This window comes from Perognathus longimembris, chromosome 17 (assembly GCF_023159225.1).
Source record: "Perognathus longimembris pacificus isolate PPM17 chromosome 17, ASM2315922v1, whole genome shotgun sequence".
Lineage (NCBI taxonomy): Eukaryota > Metazoa > Chordata > Mammalia > Rodentia > Heteromyidae > Perognathus > Perognathus longimembris.
Window position 1 is genome coordinate 32,884,183 of NC_063177.1, and position 23,676 is coordinate 32,907,858.

General features: G+C 41.4%; 1 protein-coding gene across 1 annotated transcript in view; it reads left to right on the top strand.

Moving 5' to 3' along the window:
* Positions 1-23,676, top strand: part of Ca10 (carbonic anhydrase 10) — a 443,665-nt gene that overhangs the window by 344,709 nt on the left and 75,280 nt on the right. Inside the window, exon 4 of the mRNA XM_048366537.1 lies at positions 3,864-4,049. Coding sequence (XP_048222494.1) covers positions 3,864-4,049 — 186 coding nt within the window. The remainder of the gene's footprint in view (positions 1-3,863; positions 4,050-23,676) is intronic.

Here is a 23,676-nt window from a genome sequence, read left to right on the forward strand (position 1 = left end):
CGTTGCTATGTAAGCCAATCCTTCAAAATGAATCTCTTGCCAGGTGCTGGTAGCTTGTGCCTATAATACTAGCTACTCAAGAGGCTGAGATCTGAGAATTGTGGTTTGAAACAGCCTGAGCATGAGAGTCCATAGGACTCCCCTCTCCAATTAACTACCAGAAAACCAGAGGTGGAGCAGTGGTTCAAAGTGGTAGAGTGCTAGCCTTGAGTGAAAAAGCTCAAGAACAGGGCCCTGGTCCTAAGTTCAAGCCCCATGACCAAAAACAAAAAACAAAAACAAAATCTCGATTTTATGTGTGTAAACATACAAACCCGTATACATTCCATTGTTTCAGTTTCTCTGGAGAACTCTGACTAGCTTAATCTCAAACATCCTGAAGTGCAAGCCAGTATGGGCTTCCTGAACTATCAGCCTGCCTTCTTGAAAAAAACATTACACCATTGCCTTAGAGGATCAGCTAATGTTGTGAATATGCAACACAATCACATATCCTAGAGACACCCAGGGTCAAGTCTTGCCTCTGCCAGAACTGTTTGCCTTGGAGCAAGAAAGCAAGGTAACAGCCAAGTAGGAGAGGCCAGCCCTGCCATTCTACATGTGGATTTGTTCTCCTGTCTTCCCATCAAAGGAGATGCAAGTGGCAATGTTCACGCCACAGGGACCATACCAGAGTCAGTGCTGAAGTTTGGTGAAAGCGAAATCATGAGGGCTAACAGAAGAAGTTCAGGTTCAAAATGTTATCTGCTACAAATAGGATCATCCTGCTTTTTCTTCAGTGAATGAAAATCCCCCCTTACCTTGAAGATGCACTGACAGCTTTGTTTTTCTCTCATTCAGTAGCATCCCCAGAATAAAAAAAAAAGTGGTCCCATTAAGAAGCAGCCTAGAAGATATAAATATAAGACATGCATTTGCTATATGAGAATTGTCTAATTTTAAAAAATGATTATCCTTGGTGCAATTTGTTGTTGCTTGGTATGAGAACATATTGCTTTTACATGACTTCCTGTACTGATGATATTGACAGGCATGCAGTCCTGACAAGAATATGTGGAGCTTCGACAGTCTGCTTGTCTCCATCAATATGTGGAGCTCCATCCAATCTTGAACCAATTTGGATGTCTCCAGGGAAAGGAAGCAAGGTGTTCTGTGACCATCAGGTTTCTCCAGGTCTCTTCCTAGGATGAACTTCAACAATAGTCTAGCATCCAGTAGGACTCCTTCATGTTTCTTTTTTAAATTATTATTATAAAGTTGATATACAGAGGGGCTACAGTTACATAAGTAAGGTAAAAAATACATTTCTTTTCAAACAGTACTACCCTCTCTCTCATTTTCTCCCACTTTCCTTGTGCTCCCCCCAGGGCTCCCCTCCCACCCTCCAAGTTGTAAAGTTCATTTCCAACATAGTGTCTATGAAATATTGCTGTTGCATTGGTTCACCCTCTGTCCCACTATATCTGTAGTTCCTGTTCCCTTCTCCAGATCAGATAAATTTATTACACAAGACAAAGGGCACTGAAATCAAAGACAGTGACCACAGGGAATAAACCAGAGAAAAAAACACAAAAGAAAAAAGAAATAATTGCAAACAGCACTCTTAAAAAATGCCTTGTTTCCATATTTTGGAGTTTATATTATTAGCATCATTTTATATGGCCATAGGTACATAGCTATTGGGCTACTATGATCCTCTACTAAGACTATCCTAGGCACATACTCATTATTACAAATGAGGGAAACCATGGAGCCTCCTCCATGTTTCTGAAAACAATTCTGCCACCTCCAGAGCTGCCTAAAACCTACACTGACAGACAGCCAAAGAAAGGAAGGCCCCAACATAGTTTGCCTCTGAAGAGAGCTAAGATATTTGCCTTGGTTCACCCATCTTGGGTTTGCCTCCTGTGGGCTGCATAATTCTGGATGAGTGACTAAATTTCACCAACCTTACTTTTTCTCCCTCACTTGTAAAATGGGTAACACACACACACACACACACACACACACACACACACACACACACACACCTCTCTCTGCTCAAGTTGCAAACAATTAAGACAAAAATCAAAAGAACAGTGGGGAGCCAGAGACAAACCTGAAGACCCCCAGCATCTTATTCACTTCTCTACTCGGCTCTGTTTCCTGGTCTTCATAATAGAGCTTTTTCCAACACTCTGTGCACCCAAGTAGTTCTCTGAAAGCACAGTAATTAGCATTCCAGATACAATGACACTGTTGCAATGTTAATTATGGTAGTGCAGATGTACCGTTTGATTTAGATATCATACATAACATTGTCAAGTTTTTATTTTTAAATTAAAGTGCAACAAACCATACCCTGGCTACATATCTTTTTTTATTAATACAAATTAATGTTATTTCAGTGTCTAGGGAAAGGGCAAGGAAAAAGAGATGTCACATTTGTTACCATACACAAATGGTGGGGGTAATGGGTGCCCACAACTTCCTGCCCCCATTCAGATCTCTGCATTAAAGACAGTGAACTCTATGAGAGAAAGGATCTGCTCATGCTATAAACCCTAGCACAGATCCTAGTACATTGAATGTTTTCTGAGCAATGGAAGGAAGGAGGGAAGGAAGGAAGGAAGGAAGGAAGGAAGGAAGGAAGGAAGGAAGGAAGGAAGGAAGGAAGGAAGGAAGGAAGGAAGGAAGGAAGGGGAAAGAGGGAGTGAAGGAGAAAGAGAGGGAGGATCAGTTGACAAAACGTCCCAAATTTGAGGAATTTGGCAATTAATTATGGATCAGCAGGTAGTTCTTCCAGTCAAGGCCAGTAAGCTGAGGGAATAAGACAGGAATGTCCAGTTGTGGATGAACTCTCCTAGCATGCCACTTCCCACTCATCCTTATAGCAGGCCAACTCGGGCTTAATGGCATGGTTTTTCAATTTTCCAGTAATAATCAAGAAATTGTAAAAATCCTCTCAAAGCATGCTCCCAGACCTAGCGAGGTTATTTGCCAAAGTAAGTGGTAAGAAAAACCCGAATCAAAGAACATGGAATTGAATATGATGACTAAGTCTGGAAATCTTGGAAATTGGAAATTGGATTACTGGCGGCAGGGAAGGGAGAGTGTTGAACTCAGAGCCTAATACTGGCTTGCCTTTCTTGTTCAAATGGCATTCTACCATTCAAGCCACAACTCTAGTTCTGTTGTTTGCTGGTTACTTTTGAGACAGGGTCTCCCTGACTTTTCTCCCCAGCCTGGTCTTGAACTGAGATCCTCCTGCGCTCAGCCTCCAAAATTACTAGGATTATAGGTGTGAGCCACCAGCACCTGGAAGAAATGGAACTCTCCTATGAATCTCTTTAGCACTGAGGCTGTAAACTGTGAAGAGTTATCAGTTATCCAGGGCTCAATGCTGGAAACTTTAGGAAGAGACGTTTAATTTCACATTAGGGTTTGCTTTTAACAATCTGTTGTGACTTTCTTGTCTGTCATTTAGCCCTCTTAGGATCTCTACTCTGCTTATTGCTCTTGCCTGTTTCTTCTTTTTTTCTTTTTTACAACATCTCTAACTTCCAAATACTTACGGTGAGCAGGACAGATTCACTTTTCATAAGGTGCAATACACAAAATATAAGTCACCATCAGTGAAATGTCTCCTTTGATTTCCTACGTCAAATTCTGAAATTATAAAGTGGTTTATGTCTTGCAGAAAGTACTGTAGAGACCAAGTGGTAGGACCCATGGTAGGGAAGGTCCTCTCATTGATTTAGTCTATGTCTTCTCATTGGAAGAATAAAAAAATAAATAAATAAAAGTGTTGATCTACATGCCATGCTGGGTTTGGGCAGAAGCAGAAGGAAAGCCTGGCTTATCTGTTTCCCATTGTCTTACAGGTAAGTGGGACGATGTACAACACTGGAAGGCATGTCTCCCTCCGCCTGGACAAGGAGCACTTGGTCAACATATCAGGAGGGCCTATGACATACAGCCACCGGTTGGAGGAGATCCGGCTCCACTTTGGGAGTGAGGACAGCCAAGGATCGGAGCACCTCCTCAATGGACAGGCTTTCTCTGGGGAGGTATGTGGCTCTGTTCCTGTTACATGCTAACTAAATGTTAAATTCTGTATTCCTGTTAAGTGCTAACTTCAAAGATGTGGTACCTATTTTTTATCCAAGGTGGAATAACAGTAGGGAACATCTCTCTTAAGTCTATGATATGAGAAGGTCCATGCCTCCTTTCTCCATATGTCTTTCACACATTGACATGGAAGTCTATAAAAGAGCTTCCAGTATTTTCCAGGGAAGGATACAGTTGAACTGGATGTTTCCTTCTGAGCATTGGTATGAGTCTCTCAGGTCTCATGCCCTGATAAATATCTGGAACGTTCTTTCAACCCCAAATTCTTACCTTCTGTGCATCTCTTCGCCAGTGGATTACAACATGAATTCTGTAACTTTCCTTTCTACTAGGATAAGTCTTATTTGCTCAAAACTATAATGCATCATGATAAATGTTAGTCAGCTGAATAGTTTGCCTGAAATTGTGTGAAATGGGAAAGGTCATTGTATGCCACCATTAACACAACCATCAGACCAGAAAAACTTCAGGCTACAGTTATAAGCCCAAACACTGTTTGAATTATAGGATAAGAGGTGATATGATAAGGTTGCTTGTGACACTTGACAAGCAGGTTGTAAGTTAATGTGACCTGTTTGATTCCATTACACTTGAGGGGAGCTATGAAGATCAGGGGTCTGAATATGCTGCATATCCTGTAACTAGCCTAGCACCAGTGACTCAGACTGGTAATCCTAGATACTCAGGAAGTTGAGATCTGAGGATCATGGTTCAAAGCCAATCCGGGCAAGAAAGTTCTTTAGATACTTATCTCCAATAAACTATCAAAACAAAAAAAAAAGCCAGAGTGGAACTGTGACTCAAGTAATAGAGTGCTAGCCTTGAGCAAAAAGGAGCTCAAGGACAGCATACAGGCCCTGAGTTCAAGCCCAGGACTGGCACACACAAAAAAATTAAGAAACCTTGTAACTAGATTAAGAGTCCTCAGTAACTTATATCAGAAAGCTTTGAAATTATAGAAATATTCATATTATAGGATCATCTTTTTTTTAATCAATGTCATTTTTAAACCTGGCATTATTTTTAATGTGCTAAGGCCACATACAACAAGAAATAAATCCACAACCTGAATGAGTCCATTCGCCAGATTTTAATATGTGTTCAAAATACATCAACTGAAAGCCTACCTGGAGACGTAGCTATCAAGAATTTTTTTTTAAGAAAAAGAAGAAAAGAGTACCTGCCCCAGAGGAGCTCAAAGAGTGCTATATTCAAATCATTAAAGTCTAATGTCACAGTGTAATAGAAATGTACAAAGGCCCTGGCAGCCTCAAAGGAAGAAGTGACAAATTTTACTTGAAGGGGTCAGAGAGAAGCCTCACACAGGAGATGCCCTTTGAACTCAGCTGTGAACAGAAGCAAGGAAAACAATTTAAAGAGCATGAGCTTTAGAGTCTAAGGACTTAAAATTGCAGTGCCTGCTTTGATACTCACTGTGTTATCTTCAGATGATACTTGAGGCTTCCGAGATACCATTTAGACACCTCTCAAGCTCATTTTAAAAATTTAAGTGGTATTCTGATTGTAAGGAACACTGGAAGTACTCAGTTGGCAGATTAAAAGGATAAAACAAGATATGGGGGTAGGCTGAGAAAAGGCTCAAGGCATGTCCGGGCACTATCTGTTGAAAATACTATGTGTAGCTTTCATCATATACTATCTATGATCTATTAGTAATGACAGCCTAGACAGGGAGGGTGGATAGAAGTCTGTGTCTTGCTTGGATTGATTGAGGATGTCTGCTAAGGGCAAGCAAGCAATGGATAGTTCCCTGGAGTTGCCAGTCTTGAACTGGTGCAAGGAACATGAGAAAAGTAAGAACGCCATGTCAGAAGAACTAAGGGATTGCCATTGTGAATTAGGGAATAGTTCAAGTGAGATGACTCTTTCTTTTAATCATGCAGGTTATACTGATGTATTTGTTAGAGTGCTTGCCCATTTGTTTGTTTGCTATTATTTCATTGGTTTTCTTTCCTCCCTCACCGAACTCATTCCAGTGCCTATCACATATGTCCCACAGTAGAAATATTTCTGTGATTTAAATAAAAAAGCAAAAATGCTAGTTACTGAGCTAACATTTCTACATGGTGTTACCTATTTCTTCAATGTAGAATAAGAATGGTTTGGAGTTTTTACATGGGCAAGTTATAGTTGTGGGGGGGGGGGGTAAATGAGTGCTTCCAAAATTCATAATAATTAGACCACACAGCCTATTAATTTTTGTAGAGTTATCCCAGACTGTGGTTGTTAGGTTCTCTAAACAGTCTGCATTTCAAAGCTCCTAGAAAGCCAGGAGTAGTGGTATGCACCTGTAATCCCTATCACTCAGGAGTTCATGGCAAGGTGAGGCTACACAGCAAGACCTTGTCCAAAATTTAAAAAAGGAAAGGAAGGAAGGAAGGAAGGAAGGAAGGAAGGAAGGAAGGAAGGAAGGAAGGAAGGAAGGAAGGAAGGAAAGAAGGAAGGAAGGAAGGAAGGAAGGAAGGAAGGAAGGAAGGAAGGAAGGGAGGGAGGGAGGGAGGGAGGGAGGGAGGGAGGGAGGGAGGGAGGGAGGGAGGGAAGGAGGGAAGGAGGAAGAGAGGGAGGGAGGGAGGGAGGGAAGAAGGGAGGGAGGGAGAGAGGGAAGGAGGGAGGGAGATAGGGAGGGAAGGAGGGAAAGAAAAGGAAAGTAAGGAAAGAAGGAAGGAAGGAAGGAAGGAAGGAAGGAAGGAAGGAAGGAAGGAAGGAAGGAAGGAAGGAAGGAAGGAAGGAAGGAAGGAAAACATGCCAGAAAGTCTGGTGATTAAATTTATGAAACAGTCTCAACAGAACATTGTTAAGCATACTCAATGAAGAAATCATTCAGCAAAGAATGTATTTTAAGAGAGCTACAAAAATAACATACTCAGATAATTATGAAATATAGATGTCTGTGTCCTTTCTGAACCAACCGAATCAGCATCTCAATAAAGTAGGCACTAGATATGTACATTTTTCCCTATAAAGAATTTGGCTAGCAACAAATATGCCAATTGCACTCTACTGGAATTATCCCAGTTTTCTCAATAGTAGAATCTAATACATATATATATGGAAACCCATTGAAAATTCCATCTTGGACAAAATAAACTAGGGTACTATAAAGCAGATGAGATTTAGGAAGAACTTCCCAAGTAGGATCACACTCACACATCCATTGCTCCAAGGCAGGTTTGCGCATCAGTCTCAGCAGAAGCCCAGTTCCACCTGGCTCTGAGTAGGCCACACCAGTTGTATCACATTTCTTTCCACAGCCTTCAGTATGAAATGTCTATAGACAAATTGGTGTTGGCTCAGTGCAAGAGATCAGAATTTGGGGGTAGGGGGGTTCACAAACACTAGACAGGCAATTGGTCTTAGAAATATTTAAAGGGCTCTAGTACACAGGAAGAACTTAGAGCTTCATCTCTTCTATGTAGCATGAAGGAAACGATCTAGAGCCAGTAGGTGGAAGCTACAGAAAGATAGAGTTCAGGTAAACATGTTGTAACAAGAGCTGTCTGTCAACGAAATGAGTTTGCTCCTGAAAATAGTGAATTCTCCTTGCTGGAATCATTAAGCACTAAACAGAAGCCGAAGTCTCAAAAATAAAATGTGTCTTCAATTGCAAAATTACACAGGATCTATGATTTTCTTATTATTATTTCTTCCATGAAGATCCCATAGAGGCCTGTCACCCTTTAACTTAACTTTGAGCCTTGGTTGGGCTTAAAGCCACCCTCGGCCTCTGTTTAGGGCTACCCTCTTGAGACCCCAAGTAGATACTTCTTGTGATGGAGAATATGTTTATTTTGTTGACAGTGAGTAATCCCATTGCCATCTGCCCCATCTATCAGGGATGATCATGATAAGTCAATTAATGCCAGCCATTTTCCCTGGCACGGTGCAGCAGCCCTTATCTGAAGAGCTGTAGATTAATTGCAGTCTTGTCTAGTGAGGTTATTATAATGGATGGTAATCATTTGCTTTGTTTTGTAAAGCTGCATGGATGTATAACATAGCCAGCAACTGCGTTTTTATAAAAATTATTCATGTCCTACATGGAGAACTCCTGGATGCCTTGTTGAGGGTGGGTGATAAATGAATATGTTCAGGAATTCAAGTGTCTTCATTTTTTTTAAAGAAAGGGAAAATTAACTGTTTTTAATAAGTGAGACCCTTAGCATGCTAATCATGTCTAGGTACTTAGATTAATATCCAATATAAAGTAGGGTACTTATGAAAAGAAACAAATATATTAGCCAAGCAAAAGATAATATTAGAAAAGAATCACACATGTGGAGGGGGTTGCAGGAATGGGGCTGGGCATGAAAAAAATCTTCCCTGTTTGAGAGAAAAAAAATCAAATTCATTTTGAAAACCTTATTCTGCTTCTCTCCAATGGGGCGAAGGGGTACGCCAAGAATGGTGCCAGTCACCTCACAGAACATCTGAGGCCTGGTCCCTGTGCTGTCATCTGCTGTTTGCATGGCTGTTGTATTGCTCTGTGCAGGAATATGAGGTGAGGTAGATATAGGCCAGGGCCAAGATTCTGCCTAGAGAAACCTGAAGTCTCTTGAGGGAAATGAATATCGATTATCAGTGAAGATATATTAATCCATGGAGACATAGTAATATGTTCACATTGATTATACATGGAGAAAGAGAGAGAGAGAGAGGTAAAGTGGATCTATTTGAGGTTTATTCTGGAAGAAGATTATGAAATGGCTGTCTTTGGATCATATGGACAAAGAATAAGACTGAGGAAGTTGGCCACTGGTGGCTCATGCCTATAATCCTAGCTACTCAAGAGGCTGAGATCTGAGGATGGAGGTTCAAAGCCACCCCAGGCAGGGAAGTCCATGAGACTCTTACCAATTAATGAGCAAAAAGCCAAAAGTGGAGCTGTGATTCAAGTGGTAGAGTGCCAGACTTGAGTGAATAAAAGCTAAGCAAAAGCACAAGTCCCTGAGTTGAAGCTCCAATATTGGGGTAGGGGTGGGGGAACACAGAGAGAAAGAGAGAGAGAGAGAGAGAGAGAGAGAGAGAGAGAGAGAGAGAGAAAGAGAACAGGTGAGCAGCTATGCAGAGTGACAGAACATGCTTGCTGCTCACTCTGAGGGTGGAACAGCATTTCTAAACCTATAACTCTGAAGCGTGTGATTCTCCTCAAAACACAACAGAGTAAGAGAAAAGTCCAGGGCCATTGCTATGGCAATACAGATTTGATTTGTAAATCAAATGTAAAAGGGAAAAATTCAAGTCATACACAAAATATAGTACTCTTCTCTATTCTCGGTAGCTTTGAGTCTGAAAAGAGAAAACTGACTCAGAATCAATAGCTGAGAGGAAACAACAGAAAACACAGGCCTGGCCTGTCTTCAAGGAACCAATTATTTACATTCTTGAGAGATTGGTTTCACTAAAGCAACACAAATTTTCAGGAATAAGCAATGAACACCAATTGTCCTGAAACTTGCTTGGGTGTGAAAAGTGCTGAAGAACCAACTGAGAATTGAGGACCTAAGCTGGCATCCCAGGGTGCAGGGTGGGAACTGCTGGAGTTCTCTAATTAGCACTTTGCTGTGGAACTGGGACCACCTGGTAGAGATGCTTCAATGGTGCCACTGAAGTTTGAGAGGGAAGGAGCAATGAGATGGTTAAGAACAATAGGAATGGGGTAATCTATTGGGAAGGGCTTCTGTGTGCCATGAGAAAGATGTTCCTCCCTGCTGGGTGCCAACTGTATCTCCCTGCTCTCTGTTAGCACTTCCCCCAGTCCCTTAGAAGTTCCTAGCCAATCAGGTTGTACCTCTGCTTATCTTTTGGAGAATCCTGTGCAGTCATCTATTGCAGACCAAGTCAAGCCTAGGAGCTAAGAATGGTTTGCAGTTTTATAGTGTTAAAATAATAATTAATAATGAAGAAAGAAAAAGGAAAAAATGGAAGGGGAAGAGGCAACAGCATAGACCATATGTGGCCTGGGGGGGAAAAAAAGCCAACTATTTCTTAGTCTTTAACATAAAAACTCTGCTGACCACAATCTGTGATGGTAGCTACACTGCAGATTTTGTGCCTGATTTCACTGACTTCTGCTGGAACTGTCCAGCTATGCCAATGGGCATTTCATCTTGAACACAGCTGTATTCTTAGCATGTTGTACATTGTCGAATACATGAAGGCCTTCAGCAAGTTTAGTCAATGCAAGAATGAATAATTTTGACAAGCCTCATTTATGTATGTGCGCCAGTAGTGGACTGAATTCAGGGCTTTGCACTCTTACTTGATGTTTTGCTCAAAGTTGGTGCCCTACCACTTGGGCCACAGTTCCACTTCTGGCTTTTTTACTGGATAGTTGGAGATAAGAGACTCATGGACTTCTCTGCCTGGACTAGCTTCAAACTGTGATCCCCAGATCTCAGCCCCCTGAGTAGCCTAGATGTATAGATGTGAGCCACTACCACCCACCTTAACAAATCTCTTAAGCAAAGAATTACTCATCTTTATACAACCTGCACAGTGCTTGGACTTACAGTAAAGGCTTAAGTGGTGTTTGTAGAATGAGCCTTGCAATCAGTGAGTCCATCATTATTAATGTCCCAGGGGAAGAAAAAAAACTTAAAGTCTTTTCTTCCCCTGAACTCCTGAGCTGTGTTACATTCATTGACTGTACAGGAAATATACAGCCCTACTTAAGTGGAATATGAAATGTTTCAATAAAAGTTATCCAAAGCATCAAATTCTATTAGAAACTGGAAAACAGGGGAAGTGATTTAGTTCATAATTACCAATAAGAACATCTACTGGGATTTCTTTGTGAAATCCTCAAGGTATTTATACAGCAATCACCTAGCCCTAGTGTAAACATGATAGCAAATACAAAAAGGAGTGAACAATTAGGTGTCAACTGGAGGAATTTCAGATTCATTGGAGAAGGGATGAGGCCCAGATTGTAATTGATTACTCTGCAGCACAACCCAGAGCTTGCCTCAGCCATGCCCATAGGTGGCTGTAGAACCACACTGCCAACATTTGGCCACTGTCTGTCTACCTGCTTTTCGATCTGCCTGCATTCAGTTCATTCTGCAATCAGAATTTATTATCTACTATGTACCATAGTGAATAAAACAGAATTTTTTTTAATCCCTACCTGTAAGGTATTCGTACCCCAGTGAGGGCAGAGAAGTAATGATTTTAAAAAAATGAGGACAGAAATTTATAAAACACATGAGGACAGAAATAGAGCAAAGTAAGGAGACAGATGGTAAAGAGAGGAGGCAGCAAGGGACCAGTTAAATAGAAGGCCAGTGTGGTCTTGTTGAGAAAATGGGTGTTTCCCAGGTGATGTCCATGAGAATGACATCCCACACAGACAGAGTATCCAGCACAACAGCTCTGACATGGGACAAGGCTATGAGCATTTATTTAAGAACGAGCAGAAATAACATGTGCATGCATAAGGGGCACCAAAGTAAAAGGAAGGCCGGGGGCTGCTGAAGAAAAGTACACTGACTTTGTATGGACTTTGGCCTTGACTCTCAATACAACCTAAAACAGAGTGATAACAATTCTCCCCCATTTAATCAACAAATATTAGCTTCCTGTGATTGCTCTTAATGTTATCTCATTCTCACCTGGAAGAGGGGGAGTGAGGGGTACTGAAGTCTCAAACCATTCAGACAATAAATGACCAAGATTGGATTTCACTCAGATCTTCTGATTCACAGCTCTGCCTAAAGTAGGCTACCTGCTCTCCATAAACTCTGTATTAATGAAGACCTGTCAATCTAGACTCTAGCCCAGAGAGGAAATTCCAAGATAGATTAGCCATGGTGCCTGCCTATAGGAATCTATAATGCAACAGAGGATCCTATCTTCCCAATCCGAATATTAATTCCCTGCGGTCACAGAGTGTCATACATGTGACACACTGTTAGCCAAATAAAGAGACTGAGTAAATGAAGGTAACTTAAAAGACAGTAGCTTTCTGTGTGCTTCAATCATCCCCCAGTATATTACAAACTAACGCTCTAGTCATAATGACAAGCCTAATCAAGTTAATGTCAATATTAGCAGAAGTTCCAGAATTTTTTTATGCTAAATTATTCACAGATTCAAGGTAAGTGAATTCTTCAGGGTACCTGGGAGGAGCAAAGGAATAATTAAGAACTAGAGTAATTGATTTAGATTTCTTCCTTCCAGTCCTGGAATGACTCCCAGTATCAAACCAGGGAGCTTGTCTTTGCCAGTGCTGAAAGCCAAAGTTCTCTGTTGTGGGATCCAGACCCATCCAGAGTGAGCACACTGGTCTCTGAGAAGCAGAGCAAACAAGGTCAGGAGCCCAGATGGTAGCCAGGCCCAATACAAACACACCCACAAGTGAATGATGACTGATCATGGGGTAGGAAGGATTCCTCGTGGACATATTTACAGTTACTTCTATAGCCCACTTGTGCTGGCAACTTCTTGAATTGACAATTTGGCATGGAAATAGCAGAGCACACACACTACCACCACCACCACCACCACCAAACTAAAAAAAAATGCATTTAAAAACAACTTGCTGATGTCTTCCCTCCATCGCATTAGCACCATCCTAACATGCATCCCAATCTACAATCCTTCCTCTGGCCTGATCCCACTAGGATATATTTATGATAGCCACCATTCTCTTCCTCTGGATGCTCACCTACACCTCCTGGTGTTTCCTCTAAACGCAGGGGGGGAGCCGTATGGCACCATAAAATTAATTGTAAAGAGAGGAATTAACTGGAATTCAATCAGGCTTTAGCTGTCACCATGGAGACCATCACTGTCATCACGTGACAAGTATTGAACTGTGGTCTTGCTTTATTTAGAAACCAGGGACACCGCGGTGAGAGGAGTGAGTTTTTCTCTCAGCACTTTAGTGAACTTGCTGGACCTTGAAACACATTCCCAAAGCCATGGGAAGAAAATCGATCGAAAAAGAATGTCTTAAATAAGAATGACGTATATCCACTGCCGCTCTGACCCACTGTCAACTAGTCCATGGGAACTTGTAGAGGATCCAGGAAAGATCCCATCTCACACTTTTGAGATAGAAGAGACTTAAAAGGAGCAAATCTGCTTGAAACCTCTGCTACAGGTAGCTGGGTCACACAGGTGTCTTCGAAATCGCCTCTTCCAACACATCTAGGGGTAGAGATAAAGGGGGAGAAAAAATTAAATGCCAAAACAAGCAAGTGACCTGCCTGCTGAGGTCACTGAGATTTAGTGGCAGAATTACAATCAGAATATAAGTTCCCTGAATTTTAAACTTTTCAAAGGAAATTTAAAGTTCAAGCAAATCCCAGGATTCAAAAGCCTTTTAGGCCTTTCAACTTAATCACCCAACAGAGCAGATTTAGTCCAAGAATCAGATTTACAGAGTTACTGAACAAAGCCCCATGACAAGGATGTTGACAGAGCCAACCTCACGCCTGTAATCCTAGCTACTTAGGAGGCTGAGATCTGAGGATCATGGTTCAAAGCCCACTGGGGCAGGAAAGTCCATGAGACTCATTTCCAATTAACCACCAGAAAACTAAAAGTGGTGTGGTGGCTCAAAGTGGTAGATCCCTAACTCAGGGACAGCACCCAGACCCTGAGTTCAAGCCCCAGAACTGACAAAAAAAAAAAAGTGATGGCTTTACAAATAAGCAATAAAGAGCATCCACAAGAGAATGGAATGACAAGTCACCAAGTTCTACCTCTCCTAATAAGACCACCAAGGCTAGAGTAAGTCATAATTGCGATCCATGTAGAAACAAAAGATCAGATCTTGAAGATCTTCTTAGTCTCAGCAAGAAAAATCAATCATCCTGTTACAGCAAAAAACTAAATATGTGCATGCATAGTTCTATATACCTTAAATCCTACCCACATGGGAGAATTTGCAGTCTCCAGATCAGCTCAGTAATATTAAATGTAAGTAATTTAGATAATAATATTGCAAAATTAAATCATTAGACAGCTAGCCACTTCATAGATATACTGCTGTACAATTCAAAATAAAGCTGTTTAAAAAAAAAAAAAAAACACTCCCAAATTCATTTGCTCTGACGTATCAATAAACTTGTGCTGAAACAAAGCTAAACATCTTGATGGGGCCGACTTAATTGCTTGCCAGTTGACAGGTAATAAACAGACCTGAGGATTAAAATATGAACTAATTACTGTACTTCAATTCCATTTACTTGATTTCATGTTCCATTAAGTTTTTGCATCAGTTCTGGTGGAAGCCTTGATTTATGGTCACCCCAAATGAATGGTGCCACTTAGTTGCCTGTGGCAGGCTCATATTCTGAATTGGCTGGAAAGGGCAGAATCCTGGGCACTAAATATTTAGCTGAAGCAGCCTCGGATATAGTAAGTGAAGGTAATTATCCATTCCCAAATACCAGCCAGAGTCAGCCTCTATAAATCTACCCCACCTCAGCACAGAAAGGGCAGTGTGAGGATGGCTTTCATGATTATTCATTGGATCTGCTTGTGAGAGGCAGTCTCCAAGAGCAATGGTTGCTTTGGCTCAAAGAGGACCAGAAGGAAGGCGAGACAAGCATGCTAAAGGGAAAAGGCCTGAGCCTAAGAGTCACACACTTAGTTTACCAAATGGGGGGCAACATTTTGAGACAGAATATCTGACTATCAGCACAGAAATCATGGGACAAAGGGTGAGCTAATTCAGCAGTGATACTCACTAGAATGCTAAGTTGAAAATGAACTACACAACTTGTGTTGTGAGGGAAAAACGTGGAAGAAAATGAGGGGAGAGGTGACAATGTTAAAAAAGAAATGTACTCATTACCTGACATATAACTGTAACCCCTCTGTATATCACCTTTACAATAAAAATTTTAAAAGAAAAAATGAATATCTGACTTCAAGAATCTGCTCTGGCCAGGCACCAGTAGCTCACACCTGTAATCCTAGCTATTCAGGAGGCTGAGATCTGAGGACCATGATTTGAAACCAGCCAGGGCAGAAAAATCTCCATGAGATCCTATCTCCAATTAACCGCTCAAAAACGGGAAGTGGCAAGGTGGCTCAGAGTGGTAGAGTGCTAGCCTTGAGAAGCTCTGAGTTCAAGCCCTACAACAAACAAACAAAAAGTCTACTCTGTCACTAGTTGTGATATCTAGATAAAGGATACAGTAGGTAAGTCATTTTGTTTCTTTAAGTCTTTTAAATTGTGAGAGGGCACTGAACACTGGTGACTCATGTCTTTAATCCTAGCTATTCAGGGACAGATCTAAAGATAAAGGTTCAAAGCCACCCCAGACAGACAAATCCAAAAGACCCTATCTCCAAAGGCTGGAATCATCAAAAGGCTGGAAGTGTAGTTGTTGCTCAAGTGGCAGAGTTCCAACCTTGAATGAAAATACCAGCCAAGAGTGAGTTCAAGCCTGAGAACCAACACACACACACTCACACATACACACACACACACACACACACACACACACACACACACACACACGAAATACTCAATAACGCATTAAGAGAGATACTGAATTGTGAGAAGCTAATGATGCTAGTCTTGTTTTATTACAGGGTAATTGTGCAATTAAATTAAAGAAAAAAATCAAATAAAACAGTTCCCGTGATAGAGCTTTTAAAGCCATCAAGTGTTGGTCGAGTCAATTATCAACCAGTTTAACCAGAACTCAAAAATCCAACTCCCTTACTGATAAGATATATTATTAAGAAACTTACACTGAACTAGTGAATGTAATCACTATCATGAACAGTTATTTACTGGGCCACATTTTAAGTCCAAAGTTGTGTGCCCAGAGCCTGATCACAGCCAATGTTCACAATCAACTTGTAAGCTAGTGATCACTAGTACCATTTTATATCCATAGAAAGAAGAGAGGTTAAAGAACCAGTCTTCCTTCATAAGGTTGCTACAGAAAAGAGGTAGGATTTGAACCAGCATCCTTGATGCCAGTCATGCACAGGTTGGCCTTAGACAAGTCACTTCACTTGCTTGACTCTTGCTGGAAGTAGCTACTTCATCACAGCTAAGTCTGTTCCCTGTAATCCTAAATGCCCTGTTCTGGGATGTGAGACAATCTTCCAATGCTTCCCAGTGATGCTTTGAAAACAATCTGTACTTTTTTTTTCTGGTTGGGAGTTGCGTCAGGAGCCCTGCCCAAGCTGCATCTTAGTGACATGAAATAGGACACAGCTTTGTTTTGTGTGTTTTTGTTAGGAAGACAGAAGCCTCATATACCTGCCCTTCCAGAGGGATAGCAAGTAGGGTGTTACACACAGATGTCTGGGAAGTAACCTCTCTTCTTTAAAATATAATAAGCAAAATCTTGTATATCTGTGCATGTGTATAGAAGCACATGAATTACTCTCTGCAAAACATGAGAAACTGCATTCTTCAGTCTCAGAGGAAGCTTAGGTGAATACATTTGCTCTTCCTTTGAATCCATTTGCTGAGCTAGAAATTCCTACATTTTGGGCCTTGAAAACAAATCCTGCAGGAGCTATTTAACAAAATGAACTTAGCCAGGAGGTTTTAAATCCTACTTATAGACAAGAGAACGGGAGATGGTCCTGCAATAGTAGATAGATACCAACGTCCAAGCTGAGTGCTCCTGATCCAGGTTTTCAAAGCCAGCTCTTGCAGCTGCTTCAGAAACGATTGTCTCTGGACTCAAACCATTACACCTGCCTCTGTAGAGCTGATGTGTTCTCTAGGCCCAGGTGAAGAGCCGTGACCTTTGTGCATGAGCAGCTGTTCATTATAAAGGTAACGATTCGAGGAGTTATTCGTTCTTGTATTTAAATCCTGGATCCATCTCTTATCCATTGAAACTCTGGACAAACAACTCAACCTCCTAGTACTTCATTAATGAGCTTTGTTTTCCTGAATAAGATAAGCTAGATAAAGCTGCCCAATTCTATAGGGTGTTCCCTGAATCGTTATTGGGTTTAGTTAACATATAAAAGTATTAAGCGTTTTTTTGCCTGTCCTGGGCCTTGAACTCAGGGCCTAGGCACTGTCCCTGAACTTCTTTTGCCCAAGACTAGCTCTCTATCACTTGAGCCATGGCACCACTTGCAGCTTTTTCTGAGTAATTTATTGGAGATAAGAGTGTCACAGATTTTCCTGCCTGGACTGGCTTCGAATGGAGATCCTCAAATCTCAGCCTCCTAAGTAGTTAAGATTATAAGTGTGCGCCACCAGCACCCAGATAATATTCAGCATTTTTAACTATAGGATTTGATGTGATTGCTAAAATACAGTTATCGCTGAGTGAGGTATATATGTATGTATGTGTGTCCATAGATAGATAGATAGATAGATAGATAGATAGATAGATAGATAGATAGATAAATAGCTATAGATAGATATCAGAACAATGCCTAGCACATCAGGAGTGCCAAAAACAAGCAGGGGGAAAAAGATAGCTTTTATTATCATTAACATGCTTCTTCAAGCTCCATTCTCCAGGGTCAGTATTTCCATCCTCCATGCATAGCTAACAGGAACTCACAGTAGTAAGCGTCTGGGCCTGGGCAGGAAGTGGAATTCTTACAAATGATCTCAGCTATTGGGAGTTGGTTCCAAATTCTCTCACTGTAAGAAGATAGGCTCAGGACACTTTGCATGAGGGTGCCATTTTCCTATCAGTGTCCATGCTGCCTGCAGAAAGGCTGCCTAGAGGAAGAGACCCTCTTTCTTCCCAAAGGTTCCATCCTCTGTTGGAGTGATTAGCCCCTTACCTTATTCTAACATTCACTGCTATGATTTGCACAATTCCTTTCCAAAGTCCCAGTGCTGTGATATGATAGGACTGAGATGGGAGCCTCTAAGAGGTAACCAGGCAACCAGGGATTCTCCCTCCTAAATGTGATTAAGGTCCTTAGAAAAAGGACTTCACACAGCCAGTCACCAATCAGCCTTTCCACTCTCTGTTACATAAAAATGCAGCCTTCCTCTCCTCAGGTAATGCATCCTCCCCAGAAAACCAAACCTTTTGGAGCCTCAATCATGGACCTCCAGGCTTCAGAAATGAGAAATTAATTTCTGTGTTTTATAAGTACTCAGCCCTGCATAATTCTATTATTGTAGCACAAATGGACTACAACACTAAGATTCCTATAGGATATTCAAGGCCCTGCTAACCCCTGGCTTAGAATGGTAGGAAGACCAACAGCTGGAGACCATTCAAGGAAATGTTATTTCTGTTCGAGCCTCTAGGTGGTGCTTTACCTAGTCCCCAGATAATGGCTCATTTTGCGAAGGACTCCAATGCACAAAGGAGTTCCTCATTCCTGTGTGTCCAGCTAGCAAGATAGAATGGTTATTGTTCTCAGTTTACCTGGGATGGTCCAAGTTGGGACCTTGTATAATAGTAATAGTACCTCTTTCCATTCTCAAATGCCCCCTTATTTGCCCAGTGAATATGTCACCACCCTAGACTCAGATGACCTTAGGTCAACCATTTAACTTCTCAGGCTCTCCTTTCCCTCATACAGAAAATGAAAGAAAAAAACATGGAGTAGCTCAACTTTACTTTCTTATGGAAAAAAAACTTGCACAATACTATTATCATCTATAAATGTTGACTGAGGTGTCACAATGCTTGCTGGAGTTTCAGAAACCCTGGTGTGGAACAAATCTCTGTTACCTTGGAAAGGTTCCTCCTTCCCAATAAAGATCATGTATGCACTTTGTTAGCAGCTGTCCTCATGCCTCCTTTCAAGAAAAATCTGAAGGAGTTAAGTCATTTGATACAGCACCAAAAGTCAGAACTCAGACTGTTCTACTCACTTGGGAATGGGACCTTTTGTTGTGGTGGTGCCTATATTACTGAATCAATTGGCTGAGCGCTGATTGCTCCCACCTATCATCCTAAGCTACTCAGGTAACTGAAATCTGGGGATCCTGGTTCAAAACCAGCTCAGGCAGGGAAGTACATGAGACTCTTATCTCCAATTAAATACCAAAAAACCCAGAAGTAGAACTGTGGCTCAAGTGGTAGAGTGTTAGCATTGAACAAAAACTTTCAGGAATAGTGCCCAGGTCTTGGATATAAGCCCCAGGACCTGAATTAAAAAAAAAAAAAAGTAAATCTTGTCCCTTGCCCTTCTGCCACTAATACTGTTAGCAAATCCACACTGTACCATGGCTCAGTCATCCAGACACCACCCAGGGAGAATGCGCCTGTGGTTTGCAAGGTGTTTCACTAAGATCTATGGCTTCCCCTTGAGTCATTCCAAGTAGTCTGTTTTAATTACAATTTAAGTGATTTCTCTGCATTAAGAATTGCTAGGAAGATACCCCAGGAATTATCATCATCATCCACATAGGCTTTGTTTCAATCCTGGTCTTCAGAGAGCCAGAACAGCAAGTAGCATCTGTCACCTTACACTCCTCTGTGACGTTCTACTGTGTCAGCATTTAGCCTCCTTCACCACTTCACAGAAGGGGGGTTGGGGGCTTCTGCTCCAGAAAGCAGTTACCAGCTTTGCTTTTCAAAAACCTTTGGGAACATCCCAACCCTGGGTCTCACCAAGCTCCAAAGGGATTTCTGGAGTGTTCATTTAGCTTGGTTTACATGATTTTAATTTTCTTAGGGGTGTCTTTTCTAGCTAGAGGGTGATTTTTTTCTTCCCCCTTAATTAAAGAACAAGTTGATTCTGAAGCACTCAGAACCAAACCAGCTTTTTCCATCCTGGTTTTGCTTGTCACATCCTCCTGCTGTTCTCTCTGAAGAGGGCTTTGCAGCTTCCTGCTGCAAGCTGCCTCCTCAGTGGAGAAAGAAGATGCAAGAACAAGGCATCTTTCCCATGGTCTCAGCAGCCCTCACTTGCAGTTCATTTAATTTCTTGGGCCATGGGGCAATGGGAGCTATGACCAGGCAGCATTATTTCTATCTCATAGAGAGAAGAGCTGTATATAGTTAGTGTCATTTGGCCAATATTTGTGAAGATGAGCCAAGAATTTTGCAAGCTTCAGGATGCACTCATGAATACACTGAGCTTATCCTCAAGGAGTTCAGCCCCTAGGGACATCTTAACAGAAAGTGTTTTGGTGTGCAAGCAGCAGAAACTCTCTCAAATGAGAGGAAGCCACAAGAACTTCCTCCAAGGTCCTTGGGTTGTGCCGTACAACTGGAGGGTGATGGGGCCAGTGCAGAAGCAGGAAGCAGGCGCTGAAAAAAGGTCATGACCCCAGGATGACTCCTACTTTGCTTCTCATCTCTGCTTTATTATTCTAGTATTCTCTACAAACTTAGGGCTACAAAGGGCTGAAATGAACCTCCTTCTACCGCCATTTATGTTTCTTTGGACCAAAACCATCCTGGACTGACTAGCTGATCAACTGGCTGTCCATTCATTTCAATTTCAATTTTCCAAAGAGATTTAATTTTTACATCTCTGCCCTAATCAGCTATAATGCAGGATAAAGTATTGTAGACACACAAGTCTTGGGCTTTCTAACAAAAGAAGAATCTCTTTTTAAATTTTATTTTTTATTATCTCTGTGCATGTACCCGTGTGTGTGTGTGTGTGTGTGTGTGTGTGTGTGTGTGTGTGTATCTGTCTGTCTGTCTGTCCATCTCTCTTTCTGTCATTCCTGGGGCTTGAACTCAGGGCCTGCCAAGCAGTCCCTGAGCTTTTGTTGGTTAATTGGGATAAAAGTCTCACAAACTTTCCTGACCAGGCTGGATTTGAACCATGATCCTCAAACCTCAGCCTCCTGAATAGCTAGGATTACAGGCTGGAAACACTGGCATCTGGCATATATTTTTATTATTTTTAAGTAGTTGCCATTTAACAAATCAGTTTATATTAAAGTTATCCCATTCATCATTCTCCCCTTCCCTCCTAATACCACCCCTTTCTTCAGTTTTTAAATTTCATAGGATATTATGACTGCATTCTCCCCCACTTTCTCTCCTCGTTAGTCTACTCCTCTCCTTTTGATCTACACACACACACACACCTTTCAAGTACCAGTTTCCTGGTATCGATTTTGTTGGACTGTGAGTGTTTTGTTTGAAGGAATTACACCATTTGAATTCCCTCCTGCAGACACCATACTTCGGCAAGTACATCTGTGTACATTTGCACACATACCCATATATGTTTGCTTGTACATTTACAAATTAATTCTAGCTTCCAGATATGAGAGAAAACATGCATCCCTTGTCTCTCTAGGCCTGCCTTGCTTCACATAATTTTTTTCCAGGTGTATCCACTTCTTTGCAAATGAGGGAATATCATTCTTCCTAATGAAAAAGTAGAATTCCAGTGTGTGTATGCAACATGTTTTCCTGATCCATTTGTCCGTTGAGGGGCATCTGAGCTGTTTCCATTCCTTGGCTTTGATGAACAGTACTGCAGTGAACATGGTTGTCCAGGTGACTTTACCACATCCTGACTTACAATAAATGCCCCAGGGTGGTACTGCTGAATTATGAGGTAGTTCTGTGTTCAGTTGGGTTGGGGTTTTTTGTTGTTTGTTTGTTTGGTTGGTTTGGGTTTTTTCTTTTGAGAAAGCTCTAAACTGAAAGGGCATTATCTTGAAAGAGAAGTACTCATGTGACTGAAGCAGAATGAGGAAACACCCTCTGTGAACAGAGCAACTGGGGTCAATCTATAACGTGCACTCAAAGCAGTCAGAGTCTTGTGATTGACTGTCACCACCCCATCCTACTCATCATGGGACCTCAGCAGCACTCCCCAGTCTCACCCCTTGTCCTCCTGGTTGCTATCATGATCCTCTCCATCATTTCTTTCTGCCAGTTCAGAAAAATGATATGGTAGCCTCAATGAAGTTACCTAGGGGATACAAACACATATTTGAATGCCACTTTGTCACTTATTATCTGCCCATTACCAGGTTATTTAGGCTTTTTCCTAAGTGAGAACAATGATAATGATCATAATAAAATGGGTATCTGCGAGTTGTTACTGGATGAAATGAAAGGATGGTAAAGAACCTTAGCAGTGTGCCTGGAAGGAGGAGTACTATGGGTCTTTTACAAGCCTATTTCCCTCCACATCTACTCTCTTCTCCAGTAGTCGGTTGAGGTTTTTTAATTGGATTTAAGAAAAGAAAAGGGGCTGGGGATATAGCCTAGTGGCAAGAGTGCCTGCCTCGGATACACGAGGCCCTAGGTTCGGTTCCCCAGCACCACATATACAGAAAACGGCCAGAAGCGGCGCTGTGGCTCAAGTGGCAGAGTGCTAGCCTTGAGCGGGAAGAAGCCAGGGACAGTGCTCAGGCCCTGAGTCCAAGGCCCAGGACTGGCCAAAAAAAAATAAAATAAAAAATAAAAAAATAAAATAAAAACAGAAAAGGCAGGGTTAGAGATAGATAAATTGGTTTAACAAAGGGACAAAACAGTTAAATCTAGTACTGCTCTTCCCCTGCCAAAAAGGAGAGGCTGTTATTTCTCATATAATCCCTGTACTCACTTCTTTTCTCACTATGCATTTCCAGAAGTTAGAGCAAAAAGAATAAGAGCCAGGTACCAGTGGCTCAGGCCTATAGAAGGCTGAGATATGAGAATTGTGGTTTGAAACCAACTCTGGGCAAGAAAGTCCAGGAGACTTATATCTTCTATTCATCACCAAAAATAAAGAAAGAAAGAAAAGAAAAGAAAAAAGCCGGAAGTGGAGCAAGCTCAAGTGGGAGAGCTCCAGCCTTGACTGAAAAAGCTAAAGGATGTACAGTGCCCAGGCCCTGAATTCAAACTCTAGTTCACATGCATGTACCCCCACCACACACACACAAAGTTGTATATATTATTCCCAGTCAGTCCTGGACTGTGCTCCATTTTTATCCTGTTGATATTGAGCCTGTTGGTGTGAGTCATCCTATGCTATGCAGCCAATCTTCCTAACACCAGGTTGCCCACATTAGTCAGGGACCATAGGAGGCCATGACAACTGAAACAAATATCTTGCACCTTCTGAGGCACTGCAGCACCCTGGGGACTCATTTGAGCCCTTGTGTTGACTTACCTTTCCAAAATGCCCATTGTAGGACATTTTCCAAAAGGCTTTTGAATACCTAAACCCAGAATATCCTTACTGGGGTAGTTTTCACATTATTAACTTTTTCTTATTTTTTGAAAATGCCAACAGGTTAGAAATGCATGGCTTTCTTGGGCAGAGCCTGAGCTTAATCAACATTGCAGGTTATATCATTTAATTTCCATGCTATTTTAATTAAAAGAAAAGTTCAGTTACCATGGGCCTTTAATATTGGAGATGGCTGTTTTCTTCTCCATACTACATGTACTTGATTTATTATCCAAAGGAAAAAAGAATGCTTGAGTGAAATGTTAGGGATCAGAGTTTATAAGCAAAACCACTTCTTCCTTACCTACAGTATGATTTGTTGTTTTGTTTTTGTTTTTTGCAAACGCACATTAATCCCTTTAACCTTGTTTGAATCCCTGTTGATTTTCTAGCCAAACTTACAAAACACTTCTACCAGGAAATAATGGTCCAAAAGTTCAGGGAAAAAGAGTAAACAACTCAGGGAAAATAGAAAGTCTGAGCAGTATATCT